Raw genomic sequence first — 24,877 nt, forward strand, 5'->3', positions numbered from 1 at the left:
ATGATAGTGACTTCAGAAAATGGTACCTCAAAACTGGAGGGAAAAAAAAGACCTGAGAAGTGTCTATCAGATCCAAGACATATGCCAGGTACACATCAGATTCATGATACTAATTCCAGTGACATTTGAATCTATTAAAAGTTGCTTTGTAATTAACCTAAAGTAAATTATTTGCTAGAACCCCAGTATCACAAGGATGGGTCTTCTCGGTATCTTTGAGTTGCTCCTGTATCAATAACCTATTGTCTTAAAAAGCCAATGAGGTTAGAGCAATGACTTCTATTCTTCAATGGAGCTGAAGTCAGGTATTACGAATCAACCCCCAAATTGAGGAGTTACGCACTGACTGATCAGTGTGCTTGACCATAACTGCGGTCTTCAATGTTTCACTTTGAATTTTCTTAGTCTCCCATCCCCGTTGCATAGTATCTGATCATAGTCTCTCCACTCAAGTTATTCCAAACTCTAGTACTTTCTCCCAGCACTTAGACTGTGACCACATATTTGAGTTGAGTCTTCATGTGTTATGTTCATTGGTGTGTCTATGTCAGGTGCATATGTTCTAGGTTCTAAGTTAGTTGATCTTGACCAGCTTTCCAAACCATGGCTCAATTGCATTCATACAAGAAACTTTCAGGAAATGTAAGACATTTCCAAACTCTTGAAATATTTCCATTTGCAGATGGAAACCCAAACTTGTGTTTTTAAGAGAAAAGTCTTAAAGAGTGCCAATGTCGTTATCCCTGGGTGGCTAGAGAAATGGGCCAAGTACTAGGACCAAATTATCCTCTTTTTTAAAAAGAATTCTTACTACATTTATGTATGTATTCCATGGCATACTATGTATGTATTCCTCTGAGTGAAAGCCAGAGGACACCTTGCAGGAGTTGGTTCTTTTATTCCACCTTGTGGGTCCCAGGGATAAAACACGGGTCATTAGGTTTGGTAGTAAGCACAGTTAGCCACTGACTCATCTTGACAGCTCCAAAATTTTCCTATTGATTTACTTCATTTCAGATCTCAAAATCTGTTATAAAGATGGCTGGAAGTTTAGCATATTCTATCACTGAAAGCACAAACGGATAAAAAGCATTTTATGGCTTCCATACTGACAAATGGGTGATCATTCCAAAGATCTTCCTCCAAAAAAATTTCAAAGCTAAGCAATAATGATAAGTAACTATTTTGGTCTCCTTACTGCGGGGCCTGGAGGGCCTGGAGGTCCAACGCTGTCCTGTGTACATGTGCAAGCATTTGGAAGAGCAGGGCATTTTGCTTCATCTCTCTGAAATTTTGAAAAAGTTATTTGCATATAAACATAGTGAGGAGTAGAAGTTGACATCCCATCTACTAGCCCTATTTACATACATGAGAGTCTGTTTCCCAACTGGAAGAAATAATTGCTATTTTTATCACCACTTATAAATGGTTTAACATTGGAACTTTCTCAGATCCTTTGTGCTTTACTTGAGCATATCACACACAACAAAGTAATGTTGACAAGATTAGTAGGACAACTGGTAATTTAGCCCAATTTTCTTTAATCTCTATTGTAGAAATGCTATATATCTTAAACATCAACTCCTATTTTATTCAGAAAAGAAATGCAAAGCCCTTTCTTTCCGTGGTCTCCAAGACTCTCCCTATTCTGTAAACCAGCATGTGCATCCCATGTGTACCACTTTCCTACCTCACTTTCACAGTGGTCCAGCACTGCCCATCCATGTCATGTTTCTCAGATAATTGGAGCACCCTATGGGCCTTAGAGCTGGAGTGTCTTCCTATGCCATCCACATAGTTTGCTCCCTCACTTCACTGGGATCTCTGCTGAACTTTCTCATGACCAAAAGCTGATAGCACCTGCCATCACTCCCCCTCCCTTCAGCTTGACTTGGTTTTCATCCTAGGATCCCCACTGTGCAGCATAACACACAGATAATCCCTAGGTATCTGGGGGTATTTATTCCAGGACCTCCTGGAAAGACTGAAACCCAAGGATACTAAAATCCCTCATCTAAAATGCTGCAGTTTGTGCATGTAGCCTAAGTATACCCCCCTGCATACTTCAGATCATGTCTAGATTACTTAGTACAGCATAAGTGCTATGGATAGCTGTTACCTAATGCTACTTAGGAAATAATGGCAAGAAAAATGTCTGTGTGAGGTTGGTAAATATCTGTTAGGAAAGCATTAGAGCAAAAACATGTTTATAAGTTCAATAGATATAGTCTTTTTGATATTTCCAGTCTGTATTTGGTTGAATCCACAGATAAGAAGCCCAGAATCAGGGAGAACCAATATATCTATTTGTTAATTTCTCTCATTGCCTTTCACAGACACTCACTTTTTACTGCTGCAACCCTAGCATGTTGAGGGATTGATGATTATAATAAATTTTCACTACGTATTTAATACCATCATTTATCTAGCAGATGTATGCAGCTGTGCCTGCCAAAAGTCTTATATCACCAACGTTGAACTTTATAACTATTACCACCACCTATACATAACACAGACACACACATGTATGTATGTATGTATGTATGTATGTATGTATCCTTTCCATCAAAAGATCCTTAGTAATCCAGAAAAGTGATAGCTTATTCAGTAAAAGGCTGTTACGCAGTAGGAGGTCTGCGGTAAGTAGGTTTATCAAACACACTGGCTCAATATGACCTTCCTGGCTGTTGTTGAAAGAATTTCCAGATATGGTCTTGTGCATGCCTAGCCTTCGAGCAAAGGGTCACATGAGCCAGGGCAGTGCTAGCTGAAAAGCACGCACACATTCCACATCCCTGGGCTCCTATCTAGAGCTGCAGCTGCTGAGTGTGATTTCCTCTCCCAGACCATTTGCATCACAAGGTTCCTTCTCGGGGGACAAGTAATGACAGCACTTACTCACCCTAGAGGGAATATCACAGCATCTGTCTCTACTGGTCCACACCGGGCTGCAGACAATGTCAAAGCTCTGGATTTGGAACTGCAAACAACCAAAGCCACATCAGCTAAGCAGGCAGGAAGACATTTTAAACATTTTATTCTTGCCAATTTCAGGCAGATTCTCTCTAGAGCTGACTCCTGAGAGCACTGTTAGGCTTGTGTGGTAAGGAGAAGCATGAAAATGTGTAGCGAAAAGGCACAGTAACAAAAACTGCATCTGCCCAGACCCTATTTCTGATCCACTTGCTGAAAAGATATGCTTGAGTGAGGTATTTAAGGACATTTCATTCCTGTGTTTCAATTCATTTGACTACTACACAAGTTTAAATCAATCTTTAAAGATATGTCTTTGTAGAAAAGTAACATTAAAGAAATTTTCGCCTTATTCTATAGTTGATGACATTTGCATTAGAAATTATTGTCTAGAAATAGACTAATAATTTTTACAGCCCTCAGTTGAACTATTTCAGTGAAGCACGTGCCTTTTGGCTTTCTAGAATTTAAGATAGAACTGTATAGACAAAAAGACAAAGGCTGTCCAGACACAGCCATTCTTTTAAAAATGTGGTGATCGTTTCCTGTCTGCAGCCAGAAGGTACCATATAGGGGACTGGAGGAGAAAAGATGTTGACGTCTCACCCAGCTATCAACTCCGCAACTACAATTACCAAACCCGCCAAGCAAGTAACCAACTGCTCTCTGATAGGATCTGAGGTCTGCTCCACTAGAGGGAAGTCAAACTGTAAACCCAGTCAAAATACCTTTGACTGAGGAGTTCATAGTTTTTAAATTGCCGGGGTACTAATCTGCCATCTAAATATTTATGGACAAATGGGATCCCCAGCCTTAATCAGAGAAGTTTCTCTTTGCAATGAATGGCAGTGGATGCAGAGCTGCTGAAGGTGCTGAGAATCCATGATGGTGAGTGCTCAGTCTTGAGCAGGACATTTATGCCACACTCTATTTCTCCCTCTTATACCCCTCCATGGCCCAGGAGAATTACAGAGTAGCGAGTAGAAATGCTGTCTAGAAGACAGGGCAATGAGCTATGAAATGCTGTCATCTGAGCATTACACAGCCAATGAAGTCATTGCATAGTAGCTGTGGTTGCTTGCACAAGACTGGCCCTGTCAACTCTCAATTAGGGATCAGCAAGGGGTTCACATGGCTCCACTTCTCCCCATTAGCTATTAGCCACTGATAAATTCTGGGGAAAAGGAAGACATCACCTTCAGTTATATAACCACTGATGAATCCACAGGATACTAATGGATAGTTCCAAACCTATGGTCACACAGCCAATCTTGGTTAAACTCAGTAGGTCTCCAAAAGAAGGGGGAGGGACATGAACAAAAATATCTGATGATAACTTTATTTAAATATCAAAGCCAATATCATTAAAATGTTGGGTTTATCATGATTCTATTAAATTCAAACTAATTGTTCCCCTATTATAGCCAAAAAAATCCCTTTTGAATCTAAAAGAACATCTTGTCTACAGAAAGAAACTAAAATAATGATATTCAAAAATAATAATAACAGAAGCCAAAACTGTTAGCTTCTAAGACAATGTTTATTGGTTGACATTTAGTATGTCTAATGAGTCAGGCATAGTGAAAGCTTGAGACTTAAGTCTCCACTTCTGAATCACATTGTGAATAGAGTGTACGTGCTTTCCCTAAACCCAAGGCAATGAAACTTGAGATCTGGTGGCAGTTGGCTGCACTGCCATGGCAATCCTTCTAAGACAGATCTCTCTGTGAGTGACAGGCACAGCTAACGATCACAGAGCCTTCATGTCCCAGTTGCACAAATTCAGGCTAACAATTATTTTGAAAAAATGAACTATTGTGACCTCGCTGGATATGTAAGCAGTAATTTGCCTTGTTTCTTTCCAGCATGACCTTGTTTTAAGAGATTACATGTTGTTTCTTGGTGCCTGGAGACCTTATTTTGACTTCAGTAGTAAAAAAGTACATTATAGTGTTTTCTTGGTAGCAAGTTCTCTGACTATAATTTTTCCCACACCTTCAAACTGACTAATAAATATGACAGTTTAAAACTCACTGAGGGAAATAGATATAGATAGATAGATAGATAGATAGATAGATAGATAGATAGATAAAATTTGCTGAGAGATTTAGAAAACACTATTTCAATCTTATTTACTATAAGGCACTAAATATCAAAAACATCAAAATACATTACTTACTGTCACTGATTTTCTCTCTCCTTTAAGAAGTTTTCCAAGAATTTCATAGCCATCAGTTGTGATATTTCCAGCTTCCTTAATGTCTTTTTCTACAATTTCATAGCAGTCAATATAAATCTTAACACTTTTTGAGGTTACTACAATATGGACCTAAAAAGATAATTAATTTCCATTATAAAATTTCTCTCAAAAAAATAAGCTGACTTTTGCATACTTTATATTACATTCTTTATAAATTGTTTCTCAAACCATTTCATCCCAAGACAAGAGTCTTGGGTTAAAAAAAATCCAAGAACCCAAGTTTCAGATGATGTCCTATGAAGTGGTACTAGTCACTCACTTAATTTCAGAATCTATCATCTATGTACATGGGCATAATTTCATAATATCCCATTATGTGGTCTCTTTGAGACAACCAGAGAGGATGTAGTGCATGAAAGAACTTTGTAAACTGTAAAAAATATTTAAATATGGGTTTAATAAACCACTAATATACTTCACTCAGCACAAATGAGCTGTAGATATTGCCCATTGATGTCAGTCCTGATTTGTTCACCCTTCCCATTCACAAATAAGCTGTTTATCTCACAGCTCTCTAACATAGGAAGAGTTGGCACATTATCTAGAGTCAAACCTGGAAATTAAGAGAACTCAAGATTCATTTAAGGAAAGAAGTGCATGTTGATTATTCTGCATCTGCTGTTGAAGAACAGGGACATCAGGAAGTTTATTGGTACAGAAAATTAGCGAAGCATTTGTATTGAAGCTAGGAAGAGAATGGCTGCATGTAGCTGTTGGCTTCACAGTTATGCTCATGGATTCCACTGTCTCAGCACAAATACTTAGGCAAGAATCAGGTGATTACTGTGAAAAGTTTGACAGAAGGATAAAAAGAACAGAAATGGTTTTAACTGCTCTGAAGCAGGTTGAATAAGAAATTTTTCTCAAGCTTTATTTTAAAACTAAATATTTTTCTTTCAAGGAGTCACCACCAAAGCACTGGCTCATAACATCTATGATAAATAGGAATTACATGTTTTTATATACAAGTGGTTCATAGCTTACTAAAAATAGAGTTTAAACATCTGTGAGATAGTCAACTAATATTGAACTCAAAAACATCACATAAGCATTTCTGGGATATTTAGTATCTAACAAAAATTTAAATTTTTTCTGTGCCCTTAAATGAACCATGACAGAAACATACATTCACAAGGGTCATTTCAAAATCAAAACCATTTTAATTTATATCATTCAAAATATACTGATCTTTCACTGTGAACCATAAACCAACACATCTTAAGAACACATTTTGCTATAATTTATTCACTCTTTTTGCTGCATTATAAAGTTATGCATAATTACATTTCAACATGGACTCTTCATCTGTAGATCACTGGCCCAAGAATTCAGGATTACAATTGCCTGCATTGGGCCTGAAGAAGTTTCGGTCTGTCATCAATCAAGCATGGATGGGGAGGACTCATGGGACCAGAGCCTGCTTAATAGTTATTCGCAACTAGTAGATTGGGGAGGGAGGCAGTCATTGTCTTCAATGTACACTACAACTGGGTCCTCCAGGTCCCAGTGGATAGTTTGAAATTCACTGTCACACAGATAGCTAATAACTATGAAGCAGGGTAGGCTCTGGTCCTGTAAGTCCTCTCCATCCATGCAATGGTTTAACTTAAATGGTCTCAAGACAAAACACAAAGATATGAGTGTGAGAAAGGGACTTGTAAAGAGCAGGGGCACTGATGGGAGTGGGGGGGAGGGCAAAAGAGGGTGAGAAGTGACAGTAACCCAAATTCAATCTATAATATAGGAAATAGTCAAAGAAAAAATTCATAAAAGTTTTATGTCAGGCAGCCACAGTGCCTTATGGGTAAAAGTTACTTAACTGGGAGATTTACTGGAGAGATGGCTCAATGGTTAAGAACACTGGCTGCTTTTTCAAAGGACCTGAGTTCAGTTCCTGGCACCCAGATGGTGGCTAACAAGCACCTGAAGTTCTAGTTCAATAGAATCAGATATTCTCTTCTGGCCTCACTGGGCACCATCCATGAATGTAGTGCACATACACACTGGCAAACACTCATACACATAAAACTAAAATAAAATAAGAATGGTGTTGAGAATGAAAAAGAAAACACTACAAAAGTAAAGAACTTTAAAATGGTAGAGTATAAGGAAAAGAAAGTTATTCATGGTCTGGCCCAGCACGTCCCAAACAAAGACTGCTCTCAATCAGAGAAGTTTCTCTTTGAAGTGAATGAAGATGAATGAGAGACCCATGACTGCACAAGATGCTGAGAACAAGGGATGGTTGAGGGCTAAGCCCTAAATAAGACATTTATACCACTCCCTTAAGGCTCAGCGAACCCCATAGAAGAGGCAGAAAGAATGTAAGACCCAGAAGACAAAGACAAGAACTATAAGATGCCATCTTCTAAGCAGGACATGGTCATAGCAATCCTGAACTCACAGCTGCTGTGCCTATTGGCTCTGGGTCCAAACAAGTGAGGCCCTCCTAAAAGTCAGCTATGAATGGGGAAGGTCATAGGACCCAATTAGTTTAGTGATCATCAGAGTCTAACTCAACCCATTTGTATGATCCTGAGTTTAGAACTAATCGCCAGAGACTGGTGGGCTCACCAGTGGGTCTACACTTGGACATTATGTCTTCCCTTCTCCCAGAATCTGTTAGTTGCCAATAGACTCTGATGAGCACTAAACTAATCGAAAGTTAGTAAATATGGAAGAGATTAATGAAGCAGGAGTGCTGACAGGAAGGACTAAAGGAGAGTGGGAAGGGTAACCATAATATACACATATATAGATATATAGCGATATATAATTTGATATATATATGAAACAGTCAAACAAAATTTATCAATAAAAAAGACAAAAATAGAAGAACATAGAGAATTTGGGGAAAAGAGAAAGCCAGTGAGAAGAAAGAAATATGAAAAACATGGACACTTCTCTAGGAAGACAAACAGTACAAGGATGGACACTTCTCTAGGAAGACAAACAGTACAAGGATGGACACTTCTCTAGGAAGACAAACAGTACAAGGAAGGCAATGCCAAGAAAATTTTATCTTGATTTACAATAATTAATTACTATCAGAATAGAGCTCTGAAAATACTGCCCTTTGGGAATAAATAGAACGGAGGTTTCCATCAAAGTTGAAAATTTTTAAAATAGCTACAAAATGATTACAAGTTGTTCAGGAGATTAGGTTCTTAGCATCTTCAGTGACTACGAAAGAAGCATAAAATCATCATTCTCAGCCTGCTACTCAATTGTAATTTTAATAGGTTTATCAGTGAGCCAAGGCTGTTCCTAAGAACTTTGCCAGAATCAACATTTCCTACTGGATAAGGATGGGTCAAAGTCGATCACATCCCCAAATTAGAGTTTGCTTTCCCAAGGAGGAACTTATCTACCACATTGCATCAAAGTCTGTAAAACTTTAAACAAGGAATACTATACTACAGCACTTGAGATTTTTGGTTTTCTCTACTGCTGTATTGTTATTGTTGTTGTCATCATTATTGAATCTCATGGCCACAAGAAATCCTCTTTAAGCTCTATTAGGAATGCCCTTCTCCATCCTTATCAAGAGTCTATAACTATCTATTCTATTGTGGATGGACACACAGGAGAGGACAGAAACGGGAGGAGCAAACAGGAGGAGGAAAAATGATGAGGAAAGGAGTAAGGGGGGAGATGGCTAAAACAAGGGTCCATCTGAGGGGTCTTGTGGAACCCTAATACACTAGACGCTTCCTATAATATATACTTATCTGAAATAAATCAAAAGGAAATCACCAAATAAGGGGTAAGACAGCTCCCCAACTGGACATCTCTCATCACCAAACAAAGCTTCCAGGACTGGGAATGGATTGCATCTAATCAAATTGTTGGGCAAAGGGGTCCTATGGTAACCCCCAAACAATGCAGGCTATTTTCAAGAATATTAGTGACTCTTCACAAACTGACAATAAGGTATCATTGCTGAAGACAACAACTACCCAACTGATTGAACATGGAGAGATCAAGCTGGTGCCTGCCCAGAGGCTTCACCTCTATGGATTAGTCTTTGTGGTACTGGAAGGTACTCTGCACACTACCAGAGGAGAAAAGTAAAAACCAATCTAGCTGCAAACTCTTCGATCTATACGGTGACCTGTCTGCAAGATGCACTGATCCAATAGTGGCACAAAGCTTGTGGGCATAACCAACCACTATTAGATTTGAGTTAAGGCATGCTCTGTAAGATGGGACCCATATCCAACACTGCTTGGGTGACCAAGACCCTAAAGCAAGATAGCCCAAGGACCTAGAGGAAAACCAAATACTACTGTTGTGCTAAAGGAATGTAGTAATAAAATGATTCCTAATGACGTTCTGCTGTACTCATAGGTCTGTGCTTTGCTCAGCCACCATCAGAGGGCTTCCTCCTGCAGCAGATGGGAACAAATACAGAGACCCACAGCCAGACATTATGCACAGAGAGTGAGAGACCTTGGAACATTCAGCCCTAAATGGGATGTCTCCATCAAATACCTCCCCTTGAGGCTCAGAGAACTCATGGAAGAGGAGACAGAAAGAGTGTAAGAGACAGAGGGGATGGAGAACACCAAAGAATCAAGGCTTTCTAGACACAATAGAGCTAGCATACATACAGACTCAAATATTGTGGCAGCATGCACAGGGCTTATACAGTTGTACACCAGATGAGATCCTAGGGCTGAAAGGAAAAGTAGACACACACACACACACGCACACGCACACGCACACGCACACGCACACACTCATCCCCAATCCAGAAGCTATCTCGACAATTGATAGTCACGTGCAAATGAAAACTTACTTTTATCCAAGAGTCTCACTAGGGAAACAAACCAGTCTTAAGGGTAGACCCCATGTTCAGGAATAGATGACCAACAGAAAATGAACTCAATGGCATCTTTGAAGGTTCTTTGTCTCATAACATTAAGTCAGGGTGGCTTTTTTTTTCTACATTACAGGTCCCTTTTGGATATATTATGGCTTCTGGTTTGGAGTTTTTATGGTATACCTGAGTGTATGAACAGGTGTATCTCTACATTTCTTATGCTTTTTCTTTGGCTCTTTTTCTTGTTTTGTTATTTTGTCATATTTAATTTGTTTGTTTTATCTTATTTTATTTTATTAATATTTCTTAGATGCCTTTCTAAGGAATGAAGAAAGGGTATTGATCCAGATGGGAGGGAGAATGGAAGAGGAAATGGGAGGAGTGGGGGGGGAGAAAACCATAATCAGGATATAGTGTATGGAAAAAAATCTATTTTAAATACGAGATTGAGAAATTCCCAAAGAACTATTTTTTTTTTTTAATGCAGAGCGGAAAGAGAATCTACTTCATGAGTTAGAAAATGCGATGGAAAGAAATTAAGCATGCTTGGGAGCATTAAGGAAGAAGAGACCTCAGTGACCTACTCAAACAAGAGGGAGGCTCTTCAGCATGTTTTGGTGTATGTGGCTCTTTTGGTATGTCATACATAGGGAAGCTTTAGGTACAATAACTTGTGTTCCTGTTAACACAATCCAGTATGTGAAAAGCAGCATTAAAAATGTATTCCTACACTAGACTGTTCCTTTTGTTTCTGACACATCCACTCTCATTACTGTTCTTTGTCAACTGATTGTTCTTTAGAAACCCGAAAGTTTCAATCATTCTCTAGACGCTGACAAAAACTGAAGGTCTCCAAGAATAAGAAACCATCTCAAATATATCTTAGAACTTTAATGTGTTATTTAGAAAACTCCATAATAAGAAATTGGTGTTTTTGACTGTGTGTTTGTGTAATAATTTATTACACATTTATCTAAATTATTTTGTCAGTTATTGTGAATGATTGAACTTAAAAATGTTTGTTCTACAGTTTGCTTGCATGCTTGTAACATTTTATAGGCAAACAAGCTAAAGAAAGTGCCTGCACTCTATAAAATGACAACATGACCGATTAAAATATAATCCATTAAATTATTAAGCGCCTCAAAATAAATGACAAAAAAAGTTTACAGTAAAGTGGTAAGTAGGGGGGTTAGAAAGGTGGCTTAATGCTTAGGAGCACTTGTTGCTCTTCCAGAGGACCTGAATTTAGTTCCTAGCTCCCAGGTCAAGTGGCACACAACTGCCTGTAACTCCCGCTCCAGGGGGATCCAGTGCCCTCTTCTGGACTCCAAGTACAGCCTTAGACATATGGCATATTCTCACACAGATAAACACACATACACATAAATATCAATAAATCTTAAATTGAAAAAAATGAGAAGCAAAAAAACAGGTGAGCTTCATTACATATAAATATATATAATTATTAATTCAAACTTTGAAAGATACAGTGAAAATATATCAAAATGCTAATGGCAGTTACTGTCTTATTTAAATTTTATCTTTTGAAGTAATCAAATTATTTAAAATAAATGTTTGGTTGTACTTTTACACAGCTAGAATTCTAATTTAGTGTAACATTAAACACCATAAAATAATTAAGTTTTTGTTTTTAAGCTTATATTCTTATTCTAAAATTAAGACTCAGATAATCTTACATTTTTACCTTATGAAAACTTCCATAAAATAGTGTCTTCACTTCATCTGTGTCAAATGTAACAGTTTGTACCTCTCCTCTTGTATCCTTATTAAAGAAAGATAGTGTCTTGCTAGAAGCTGCAATCAAGATAAGATCATTGTCAAAGAATATGCATGATGTGCTTCCTATTCAAAGTACACAAATAGCTCTTGTTGGAGAAATTGAAAAGAAGTTCAGTATCTGCTAGGGAAGATGTCTTCTCTGGTACAATAGTGGCACAATTATGATGGAGTAACCAACCACTTTCTAATTGGATCTGCGGCTCATTCCATGGGAGGGCTTTCAGGCCTGGCACTGTATACCTGGACAGGATCCCACAGCTGAGGAAGCCATAGGCCAGCATCAGAGAGGGGTCTACTTCTATTCTTTGATAAATGAACATGCTATCAGACTGAATACTCAGGTTCATAACGATGGATTAGCACTGCTTTCAGTCTCATCAGAGAAGCTTCATATCCCTGCAGGCAGTGGTTAGAGTCTCATAACTAGATAAAGTGTCAATAACAAGTGATGGTGGAGTCCTCAGCCCTAAACAAGACATCTATCACTCCTTCTAAGACTCCAGGAACACTGAAGAAGAGGGGGCAAAAACAATGTAAAAACAAGAGGATGGAGGAATGCACTGAGAAAACAAACAAGTGTCTTCTAAACATGGCATAACAACTGCACTCAGGAGCTCACTGTAGTTGTGGTCACCTGCACAATACCTGCACAAGATAGGGTGCATTAACATTCATCATGGATGGAGGAGGGCCCATGAGGCCCTACCTCTCCCTAAACAACTATTGCCAATTAATGGGTGCTTGGGGAGAAGGGTATCATTTTCTTCAGTGGTGTAGCCACTGAAAAGTTGCCCACACTCTAATAAACAACTTCCCACCCATGTTCATGTTCATGTATGCAATCCAAATTAAACTTAGTGCTTCAGAAATAGATGATAGATAGACAGACAGACAGACAGACAGACAGACAGACAGATAGATAGATAGATAGATAGATAGATAGATAGATAGATAGATAGATAGATAGATAGATAAATGGGTAAGAGGGAGGAGGTTTTTCAGGAAGAAGGGTTTCAGCAGAGAAGGAGAGATAAGAGAGGATAATGGAAGTGAAAAGAACTAAGATTCACTACATACTACAAAATTGTCAAAGAACAAATACATTAATTTTTAAAAATAAATGAGAAAAAAGAAATAGAATTATTTCAGTTGTGATAAGATGCCAGTTGAGTGTTTGTTGACATGTTATTTGAAGAAGTTTAAATAGTTTGGCTGTGGGTCTGCATCTGTTTCCATCAGTTGCTGGATGAAGCCTCTCTGATGACAATTGGGCTAGGCACCAGTCTATGCTCACAGTGACTGAACCCAACAACCAGGGAGCCTGCATGGGACTGACCTAACCCTTTGCATGTATGTTACAGTTGTGTAGCTTGGTCTTCTTGTGGGACTCCTAATAGTGGAAACAGGGACTGTCTCTGACTCTTTTACTGACTTTTGAGACCCTACTCCTCATACTGGGTCACCTTGCCCAGTCTTAATACATGGGGAGGTGCTTTGTCTTACTGGAACTTGATACGCCATTTTTTATTGAAATTCATGGGATGCCTGCCCTTTCCTAAGCAGAAACAGAGGAGGAGTGAATTGGGGAGTGAGAACAGAGGGAGTGGGGGGGAAGGATTAGGAGGAGAGCAGAGAGGGGAAACTGGTCAGGATGTAAAACAAATAAATAAATAAATTTATTTTTTTTTTTTTTTTTTTTTTTTTTTAGGTTTTTTGAGACAGGGTTTCTCTGATAAATTTATTTTTAAAAAATAAAGAACAAAAGGAACTATACATAGGCCTTAACATAGGACAAAGTCCCTTACGGTCTGCAATCACTCCGACTTGGGGCCGGTAGTCTCTGTCTGTAATTTGCCAAATTGCAAAGGGGTCACTGGGAGTTTCTGGAAGAAGTCTAAACAATAATATGATCGTGTATGAAGGAGGGAGTCCATTTGGATGGAGTTCTCTGTTGGATAGAGAAAAATAAATAAATAAATGGGATTATTCATCAGAAAGAGACCATCTTAAACTTTTACATGAGAATCTCATTATAGGTAGTATTAAAATCTAATTATAGTCATCAGTCCTTAAAGCAGAAAGAAAAAAACCTTGTGAAATACATCAAAGGAACAAACACTTAATAGATTACTTACAATTTGATCATGTCACAAAAGTACGGAAAATTAGCACTAAATAGCCTTTAATCTTTAATCTTCCATAACTAATTTTTTCTAGATACATGGAAGTATTCATTTTAAGGTAACAAAACATTATGACTATAGCTACAATGTAAAGAGAGGGAGTCTTACCCAAATATACTTAATTTTTAGTGGCAGGGAAATGGATAAAATGGCTTAAAGTTTTAATTTCTCTCTTGTTCACACAATGTTCCTACACTTCTAAATTCTCCCTTAAAATCAAGTAAAGCACCTCAATAAACTTACAAATACCCCAAAACAAGACCAACTGTACATGTGCAGGCCATGTACATATGCAAACAATTAGTAATGAAAGAGGGATGTGATTCAACTAGACAGCAATGGGTTTGGGCTCTAAAGACGTGGGACAAATATTTCCATCTCTTGTGTCCTTCTAGCATTGAATAAACCATTGTTCTGGGAGAATGCTTGAAATAGAATTAATGCTTTTCTGTCTGATACTACATAATCCTTTCTCCCTGGAGGCAGGACAAAAGCCTAGAGAGTGACTCCTGGGAATAAAGGAGCTGTCGGTCTGCAAGCTTAGGCAGAGGGCACGGGATTTCTCTGGAGGCTCCATGTCCTAATGCACTATCACTAACACATCCTAGGGTGTGATGCATTCTTGCTCCTTGGGCATAAGCTCTGAGAAAGCTAACATGATGACTTTTATGTGTTTAAGAGCTATATTTTCATGTTCCTAGTTAAAAATACTGATTCTAATTTTTTTCCTGTATCACCCCATCTCTCTCGTTTAGCCCATTTTTCTCCTTCCTTGGCGAAACAACAAAAATCTAATTACATTTATTTTTCTTTCCTTCAAGTCAAAAATTGTGACTTCTGTAGCAACAATAGGCCACCATCACTTAAACTCACATCTTGAGATGACTGAAAAAGTTAAATATAGAGTAATACTGTCCACTGGAAAACCTAGCATATTCACCCATTATAACTAAATATAAAAGACTTAGGAATAAGCCGGGCAGTGGTGGCACACGCCTTTAATCCCAGCACTGTGAGGCAGAGCCAGGCAGATCTCTGTGAGTTCGAGGCCAGCCTGGGCTACCAAGTGAGTTCCAGGAAAGGCGCAAAGAAACCCTGTCTCGAACAACCAAAAAAAAAAAAAAAAAAAAAAAAAGACTTAGGAATCTAAAAGATTTCAGAATTTACAATGGGTCAAACCACACTATGTGCTCCTCTTTAAAACAAATTAGCTTTGGTTTTACAATTAGCTTTCCATTAGCTTTCCCGGTGCATTTCAAATTTCAGACATTATTTTCTGACCCCCCTCCTACTCTTCTAAAAGTTTTGTTTCTTCTTGTGCTTTTCTTCCCTGGACTTAGCAAACACATATTTTTCAACATAAAACACTTTTCACTTTAATGACTAAGAAATATTGATGTCTGTTATCATACCCAGGTGCAAACTTTCATGAAATAAAATACATCTACAGCTACCCAACAGATTGCTAGAGTATCTGCCAATAAAAACTACCCTCAGCCTGCCTGGTTGTGGCCAAGCCCTTCGTTTTCTAAGGTCTGAAACACGAGATAGAACGTCTGCTCTCATTTCTCACTTATTCCACCCAGCCCTTCTGCACCACAGGGGTGAAATGTTCAAAATAATAAACTGCCTTCCTGTTTTAACAGCCTCCCTTAGAAGAAGGGAGTAAACTAAAACCCTAGCCTTCAATTAAAGAGTGTGTTATCCATCCGGCTGTTACCAGGCTGAGAGGTTTGGGTCTGGGAATAATGAGGCTTGGGAGCCAGTTTTCTGTGTACAAGCTGCTACAGAACCCTAGGAATATAATGAAGCTGTGTTTAGGAAAGCACAATAGATTATCCATAAGGAGTTTTCTGGCAGTTCTTAAGTTCCAAGATTATAGAAAATCAACAGCAATTCCAAGAGCCTCTTGTCCACTCCAAGAAAAGGGGAGCCCCCTGTTTTCACACTTACGCTGTTGGCTGATTGATGAAGGCATTCTTCTGAAGCCTGTAGGCTGAATAGCTGGGGAAAGACCCTGATTCCAAAGAAACTCCTTGGACAGAAGCAAAGTTCTTTTCTGTCAGGTTGTAAGCTTCAAGCATCTTAAAGCCTTGACATCAAAGAAGGAGATTTAAATGAGTACATTTCAGTTATGTTATTGGGAATATCTTGAAATCTTGAAATAAATTAGCTGAAGGGTATACCAATGCCTACCTGGTGAAGTGTAGCCATCCAAATAGATGAGAGGACAACCTGAAACATGAATGTTCTTTAAGTATGAGTCACCAACATAATTTAAATAGATACACAGGAAGTAGCAATTCATGTATACAAAGCAGAGTTTTTCATTTTAATGTACTAATTATTACTAGACATAATACATACTTAAGTATATCCCTGCCTAGGCTTAGTGCTCTGAACTATTCACATAATTGTCTCCATCACCTAATACCACAAGAACTGTTGCTGGTGGTTGAGGGGAAGAAAAATTGATTTAATCTACCTTTAGCATCTGTAGCTCAAAATTGAACTTGAAATTTGAACATTAAAAACAAAATTCTGGGGCTGGAGAGAGATGGCCCAGCGGTTGAAAGCACTGAGTGTTCTTCCAGAGGACCAGGGTTTGATTCCCAGCACCCACATGGCAGCTCACAATTGTCTGTAACTACAGTTCCAGGGGACCCGACACCCTTACACAGGCAAAACAACAATGCACATTAAATAAATTAATTAAATTTAAAAAAAAAAAATCCTAAGCCTGAACTAAGAACAAGGCTCAATGGTAGAGCACTGGCCTAGCGTATGCCCGACCCTAGATTCAATATCTAGCACTACAGAGAAAGAAAAACAAATAAACAAAAGGGAAAGGCTGGCTTTCTTATTGTTCTCTTGGAGCACAAGCCAGCAAGAGACCAGTTGATTACAAACAGGAAACCACCTTACTGAAATTCTCCTAAACATACAATTCAAAGCTAAAGGCATTGGGCTAGTTGGAAAGGGATGTATTAAAATGATTTGTTTCCATGTGGGGGATATTATATCTTCAAGGCTAAAAATGGACCTCGGGCAAGCACACATTTAGACTGATCTCAATAGAGTAATGATTCATCAGTTTCAAGTGATTTCCCAGAATCTATTTATGTCCTGGGCTTGATCCCACACAGTATGGAAAACTGCCTATAAGCAGTCATTTCACAAATGAGGTCATGGCTCTGTGCTGACCATGACTTACTTGAAGTGGCAGTTTCACAAACAAACGTGATAAGATTGTCCTCGATCTTCTCAAAAGATTCAAAGTCATCCACAATGAACACATGCCTTTCGCTGGGCTTGCTGGCAATGTTGGCGAGTTCACTGTAGTCCACATCAGCCACACCAACAACAAATACGCTGAACCCTGCAAAGTCCCATTGACAAGGGAGTCACATATTCTCTTTCCATCATTTATTATTTGAGCAATCAAGAATGAAAGCATCAGAAATCATCCTGCATTTTCTCAGCATGGACAGCAAGTACTTTTTTTGGCACAAACTCCAAGAGAAGAATGTGTACTCGTAAATGAACATACACCTCTTCACGGTCGTCCTGTTTTCTGGCTTATGAAATTCAATGCATTAGAAATGACACCCTAGTTGGGTCCTGCCTCAACTGACTGTACCAGGCTTTGCTGTCCCCTCATGGAAGAACTTACCCTTTTGGAAGAGGGAATGAGGAGTGGGTCGGGGAGGGGTTAGTGGGGGGAGCAGAGGAAGGATGAGAGGGGAATCTGTGGTTGGTATGTAAAATGAATTTTAAATTTTTTTTAAATAAAAGAAAAAGAAATGACACCCTAACAATTAAAATGTGGAAGTTTTAATACCAGAAGGACTGTACAGTACACATTATCTTCCACAGATCCACAATTCAAACACACAAGTTCAACAGCTCTGTTGGGTTCCATTAACCACTCAAATGCAGAATGGGCTGCTTTAAATTTGAATTCTTGAACCTGATTTTTCTTTTCATCAGACTTGGGCTCAGTGGTAGCACTCTGACCACCTTTAAATACTACAGCACTTACTGGAAACAAACATTCTACTATTTAAGCAAATATAAGTAAAGTTTTCATTTTAAATGCTTAACTTGACATCGTAAGAAACAGGCTCTCTAAGGACGAAGATATTCACAGACACAAACGCTCATTTCCCCAACTTTTCTTCATGGTTGAACAAAATTCCTTGTGTCCGGATATCACATTTTGTCATCAGTTCGCTTGTTCTATCAAGGGAGGTAGCCAAGGCTCGGATTGAAAAATGCTACACGGTCTCTCAAGAGCAGATCCTAGCTTCTACTGTATATGTATGTGTAGTCACATGTCCTGAGTGTGGACAGAGGCCAATAACTAGACAAGAACCCGTGAGAAGAGAAAAATAAGCCTTAAGGGAGGGGGTGGGGAGAATAATAGAACACATGTCACAGGAGAGAAGATGGAGGAATTCCAGGGGTGGAAGGGTACAAACAGGGGTGAAAGTGCAAGGAGATGGCAGAGAAAAGCAGGTTGGAAAGGAGCAACCAAGTTAAGTGTGTATGAAAATGCCATAAGGAAAATTATTATTGTATATGATAATTTTAAACTAAAGCTAAAAAAAAAAAAGGTGGAACAACGTCACACCAAGTGCGGCTTACAATCTCAGCCAAATAATTGTATGAGCTGATGACAGCTTCTGTGTAACAAAGTTCTCCACTGTTGAGTGCAGCGGATCACACACAGCATAGAATACTTCCCAAAATACGCTCACCTGAGGCCCTGCTTGGGGCAATGGCAGAAGAGACAATGTAATACAAATCCTAGAAAGACCTGCTCTTATCTCTAATAAGTTTGAACAACGAATCAATAGACATGTTACCAAGGGACTCTTAGGATGTCGGGTTACCAAAATCAGCCCCAATACCACCTCCCTGAGACCTCATACTTCTTGTTTGCAGTATGTCTTTTGTCAATCTGCATTCAGTCTGCACCGGCAAGGATGAGCTATGGCAGAGGAATCCTATGGCTTTCCTTGCACAGGAACCAGAATCAAGATTCATCTCCGATATAGCAAGAAGCCTTGCCTAGGATTATTCCATTATCATAGTTTCCTGTAGTCTTCCAACCTCCGTGGGGAAATTCAGTTGACAACCCTGAATCACATCTCATGCAAAGAATACATGCTATTTTTATGGAATTACCAATTAATTCCATAATTAAATACAAATTAACATTATAATTATGAAGTACACAATATAACAAAATAATAGAGTAAAATTGGCAGTTTGGGTCTTTTATATTCACTGTTGCATACTTAAAACTTAAAGTATTCTATGCCATGAAATCCATGCTTGTGCTTACCTGACTGCTGGATGACAAATGCAGCCTTCTTCACCTCATCCTGTGACCGGCCATCTGTGACCACAACCAGCACTTTTGGGACATTCTTCCTCATGCCACTTTCCCAGGTCAAGACCTTCTCCTTGATAAACGTGAGGGCCTTGCCTGCAGAGTGGGGTATGAGTGCTTTAGTGTCACCTCAGCGAGAGCCATTGACCATGCCCAGGTGATAGGGGGATGACGTCAGGAGGAGATGATAGCTGGCTTCCTTCATCCTGCCAAACCTAGGAAGAGGAGGCCACACCAGTGCTGCCCCACTGTACCTGTTCTTGTGTTTCCTCCTCTGTACCGAATGTTCTGGAGGGCTCCGAGGGCTAGAGCCTTATCGTTGTATGTGTTCAGCTTGAACTCAGACTTGACCTCATCACTGTACTGCACAAAAGAAACCTGAAAGGAAATACATTTAGAGACAAGTGTTGGTTACCCAGTTTGATCTTGGTCTTTCAGTGGTTGCTCCAGTGGCAAAGTGGAGACTTAAGGGTTTTGGACTTAACAAGATATTTTAACTCTTAGTACTGTAACTGTGACTGCTGTGGTCTCACTGCCTTCTCTAGTTTCCAGTCTCCGATGAAACTGCAATCATTTACATTAATGCCGAAATATTCATAGGAGCTCTTCTCGAAAATGTTAGAAGAGATGAGTCAAGCAGGGTAATAGTGATATCCCAGTGTCGGAAACCAGAGCACACCGGCATGACTCATGAACAGTTGGCTCTCAGCCACCTACACCTTCTCATGGACCTCACTTGTTCTTCAGAGTAAATAAAAATGTCATAGTATGATCATAATCTCTACTCATAACAAACTTAGTAGCAGTATGATTTACTGGAAAGTGTGATTTAGTGGTGTGTAGTCAAGATTCACCAGGCTCATATCCTAATTCTGTCTAACAAATAATAGCTGTGTAATACTAGGCAATTCCTACTTTTCTGGACTTTGGTTTTCTTATCAACAAGATCAAGATAATTATATTTACCTTATAGGATTGTTTAAGGATTGGTAATCATTTATTTGAGTAAAATTAATAAAACACAATAGCTATTGTTTATAGAAGTACAAGAAATAGATAACAATAGCTTGGATGACATTCTCAAAGGAGTTTAGAAGATCACAGAGTTTAGAGCCACTGAGTGAGGATGTTTAGCTGTTCATGGGTATGCTGGAAACAGTAGAAGAGGGTCTTAGTTTTGTGGCAGGTTACTATAAAATGACTAATTACTCTTTGAGGCTTCTTGTGGAAACATAAACTTCTCTAAGCTCATACTCTAGTACAAAAAAAAATACATTGAAAGTGATTCCATAATAATATAATTGGTAATTACCAACTTAGAAAAACAAACTATCCTTTGGGTCACTAATGGACATTCTTCTGGCTGGGATAATGTATGCGATGTAATAGTAGAGTAGACATACACCCTTTCCAACCACTGTTCTCATGTTAAGGGCATGACATGACAAGGCATTTAATGTGCAGAACTTTGGATGACCTTCCACGGAATGTGCTTTGTTGGAAGTTTCAAGTAGGATATTAGAGTTAGAATCTCCTAAATTCTCCAACAGGAATATCATCTAGACAAAGAGGAAAGCTAAAGGAATATTTGCTTTACTATTTGTTTATCCCAAGCACCAAATTCCTCCCCAAAGACACAAGTAATGGATGTAGCAAACCATAAAGGTAAAAAGACAGAGTTTATGAGGAAATGGTTTTTCTACTTTAATAGAGTTGAAATAAAATAGTGTACATTACAAATAATAGTAGACACTACTAATAATAAAATAATGGGACACTACAAACAAGCCGTCAGTGGTGATGCAACACTCACCTGGATCCCACCAGGGTTGACTTCATCAAAGGCCCCCACAGTATTAAAGATAAATTTTACAACTTTGTTAAAATTGTCATCTCCAATACTCCAGGAGGCGTCTGTCAAGAACACAATATCTGCCTTGGCCCCTTTGCACACTGGAAAAAAAAAAAGGAAAATCCAAATCTCCTTAATTTTCTCATCACTTGACACTACGTAATTGAAAAGCATATAAAACCTCACTACTCAAATGGTGCAAATGTACAATAAAGTTGAAAAGCCTTGATCTAAGTGACCCTTAGTTTTGGCTCTGGGATACAGTGATTAGATTCATTATGCAATGATATCATCTTGCCACATGCAATTCTTCAAGCTGCTTCAAACAATAAATGAAGGGAATCAAATGAAATGCAATAATATCCTAAACTAAATGAAGGCCATCCGTGGGTCTGGAGATTTTTTCAATATAATTATCAAATATTTAGCACAAAATAAAATGTTGTCTTTACTTTCAAATTAGATCATCAGAACCATAAGCGGGGAAAGAAGGAAGAAAAAGATAAAATCTTAAATTGGACTCATTTTGGACTTGTAACCTTAAAAAACCAAGTTCTAAGGCAATGTTTAGAAAAATTTAGTTCATCCAAACTTAACATATAAAGTCTAACTTCAAGGGCAAGTTGGAAGGTAAACTATGGGTTGTGGATGGTAATAAATGTGTGAATGGAGCTCCAACCTCTGTTACAAATGCACCTATCTGGTCATGAGAGTGATAGATGGGGAGAAGGGTAGGGACCAGGAGTAGACGGTAACTGTGCTTTCTGCTCCATGTGCTGTGAATCCAAGACGTCCCTGGGAAACAAAGCTATCTCTTTAAAAACTTAACATGTCTGAAGCCACCATTTTTTCAACAGTCTAATTTGAAGAGAGTCCTTATTTTACCCTTTAAATATTATACCTTAATTTTTTTGTTTCATTTTCTTTTTTGGTTTTTCAAGACAGGGTTTTTCTGTGTAGCCCTGGTTGTCCTGAAACTCATTCTATAGACCAAGCTGGCCTCAAGCTCACAGAGATCTGCCTGCCCCTACCTCCTGAGTGCTGGGATTAAAGGCATGTGCCACCACACCCAGCTTTAAGCTTAATTTAATTTTAGTTTATAGCAGTTTTAATAAGGGTCCAACCAAGTAGATCCTTATAATATGAAAAAAAAAAAAACGCTTTGAAAAATTTACATGTTTTCTAAAAACCAAAATGTGGAAAAGAATAAACCAGCAAGTATTTTGTCTGAACTGAACTTGATGTAACACTAAAAAAAGAAAAGAAAATGCCCCCAAATTACTGAGACAGCAGCGTTAATAGCTCAGTGTGATTTTACTAGTTCACTGCAACTGACAATTGAGTCTCAGATTTTGATGAATGGAAATATTTTTAGCTTTGTGTCATCTGGGTCTCTTCTCAGTTCGGGAGCCAGGAATTCTGAAGTCAAAGGCCTAAGTGATTAGGTTTCAGATACAGCCAAAAAGAATCACAGCGCCTGCTGATGCCAGCAGTAGGCAGAGAAAAGGGGCCCCAGTGTGGCTGTGGAAGATGGAAGGTCCTGTTAGATCTTCTGCTGCGAAACTGAGGAAACAGAGTCCCAGCGAAAGGCCTGGGTTAGTTTATGACTGATTTGATTCACCCCAAAATGTGCCTAGAAAAAGAGGAACAAGTTACTGGTAATCGTGTTTTCCTCTGTAAAATTTCCTCAGCAGAAATAGTATCAGAGTGTTCTGAATCAGTTGTAGGTTGCGTGCATATGGCATAATTCTAGGATCCCTACAGGCTGACTTTTTAAGGTGAGCTTCACTTACCATCCCGAGCAGGTGGAATAGTGGGAGGAGGAGAAGGTGTGGGTGGTTCTGTGGGAGCTTCTGTCGGTTTTACAGCTAGAATTCCAAAGGCATAGTTAGAAAAATGTAACACGCGCGCATTCCCTATCCCACAAGGAAAGGAGTACTTTAACCCGTTAAGAATCAAAACCTAGAAAGCAGAGGTCTGCCCCACTGGCAATGACTGGTGGGTGATTCCGTTCCGGCTAGAGTCTGTATCCCCAGTCAGCTCTCAGATCAACTACGCTACAGAAAGCAGAGGTTCAGAGGGAGAACCTGAGACCTTCAGAGAAGCCACATGAGTAATGTGTTCACCTTCTCACTATCGTCAGAGCCATCTCTCCTTTCCGCAGCCCTTTCCTTAAAACACCACCAATAAAGACAAAGGTCCTGAACCAGACCCATCATCCTAGTATTTCTACCCCAGGGAGGAAGGGCCTGCACAGGTATCAGTACACCTCTCACTCTACTCTCCAGGTGACTCAAAGCTTACTGGTCTGTTCCTTGATGGGGACGCCCGGCCCCTCCAGATTTGGTGTCTGCACAAAAACAGTAACGCCATACTCAGCCTCTGGGGAGAGGCCGGTGAAGCAGTGGCTGGTTTCTGATCCTCGCACTGTGATTTCTTGTCCTCTGGTTCCTGGTTGTGACAACATGGGGGGAACGCAAGGGTTATCATCCATTATCTCTAAGGCCGTGTTACATGACGGTTTATCAACAAAAACTCTGCGGGGCTGCAGGGTGAGATGTTTCGACTCCAGCCTCAGTCTGTTTTCTTGTACACGTACCATCTGCAGGACTCAGTTTCAGCCTGTAGGAAGTAGCTGCCCGGTGAGGTGACCATTTGACACAGAACGTATCCCATCCAACCTGGTAAGTTTTCAGATCTGTCACGTTTAAGTACACTACAGAAGAAGAAAAAAAAAGATTCATTTTGTATACTAAAGGGAAAAAAGCATACTTTTCACTGTAATACAATGTTCAAGTATCCACAATAAAAGAAAATGAAAATAAATGCTTGATATCTATCTCATAGTGTCTTGTTATCAGAGACTTACATCAAACATGTATGAAAATGTGGCAGAGACAAAATCATCCATCAGTGATTTTCTTTTCTTTTTTCCTTGAGACAGAGTCTCACTACATAGCTCTTGCTGTCCTAGAATTTACTGTGTAGACCAGTCTGGCTCAAACTCAGAGACATCTCCCTGACTCTGCCTCCCAAGTGCTGGGATTAAAGGCATGCACCACTATATCTGGCTTCCATCAGTAATTTTCAAGGAAAAGAAATCATATAGGCCCTAAAATTTATGAGTGTCATTTACAAAAAAACAATAAACTTTTCTGAAATACTAGCTGTTACTATAATACTCATTAAAAAATTTGGGGACAATAAAACCTAAGGGACAAATCACTGATTTGGTATTTCTATCAGATTATATCAATGAATGCAAGTGATACATATGTTAACATCCAATGTCAAAAAAAAGTAACACAACTAGACACAGTTAAATGGCATTGTATAACTTTAATATTTTAAATATCAAAATATAATACTCTGTATCAAATAAATATCACTCCTTCCTCCTATATACATGCATATAATCTACTAAGTTGCTTAGAGATTTATATAGATGTTTTGTTTAACTGAACACAAAATGGTCTACCAATGTCATACTGCAGAAAACATGTACATTAGGGAAAAGTAAAATTCCAAAAAGATGGCCTGGAAAGTTTTACTCCACCATTTCTTATAATCACAAAGTGATGCA

At 38.9% G+C, this 24,877-nt stretch overlaps 1 protein-coding gene across 2 annotated transcripts in view; it reads right to left on the reverse strand.

Moving 5' to 3' along the window:
* Col12a1 (collagen type XII alpha 1 chain) overlaps window positions 1-24,877 on the reverse strand; it is a 118,309-nt gene that overhangs the window by 16,888 nt on the left and 76,544 nt on the right. For both annotated transcript variants that reach the window (XM_052715123.1, XM_052715131.1), the window contains 14 exons: window positions 23,894-24,010; window positions 23,599-23,745; window positions 23,088-23,162; window positions 21,256-21,395; window positions 19,697-19,820; window positions 19,395-19,538; window positions 17,259-17,423; window positions 16,241-16,279; window positions 15,998-16,136; window positions 13,667-13,809; window positions 11,767-11,876; window positions 5,153-5,302; window positions 2,903-2,980; window positions 1,199-1,285 (listed from right to left, as the gene is read on the reverse strand). In XM_052715123.1, the coding sequence (XP_052571083.1) occupies window positions 1,199-1,285; window positions 2,903-2,980; window positions 5,153-5,302; window positions 11,767-11,876; window positions 13,667-13,809; window positions 15,998-16,136; window positions 16,241-16,279; window positions 17,259-17,423; window positions 19,395-19,538; window positions 19,697-19,820; window positions 21,256-21,395; window positions 23,088-23,162; window positions 23,599-23,745; window positions 23,894-24,010 (1,658 nt within the window). The remainder of the gene's footprint in view (window positions 1-1,198; window positions 1,286-2,902; window positions 2,981-5,152; window positions 5,303-11,766; window positions 11,877-13,666; window positions 13,810-15,997; window positions 16,137-16,240; window positions 16,280-17,258; window positions 17,424-19,394; window positions 19,539-19,696; window positions 19,821-21,255; window positions 21,396-23,087; window positions 23,163-23,598; window positions 23,746-23,893; window positions 24,011-24,877) is intronic.

This window comes from Peromyscus californicus, unplaced genomic scaffold (genome assembly GCF_007827085.1).
Source record: "Peromyscus californicus insignis strain IS unplaced genomic scaffold, ASM782708v3 Scaffold_11__1_contigs__length_118956290, whole genome shotgun sequence".
NCBI classification, from domain to species: Eukaryota; Metazoa; Chordata; class Mammalia; order Rodentia; family Cricetidae; genus Peromyscus; species Peromyscus californicus.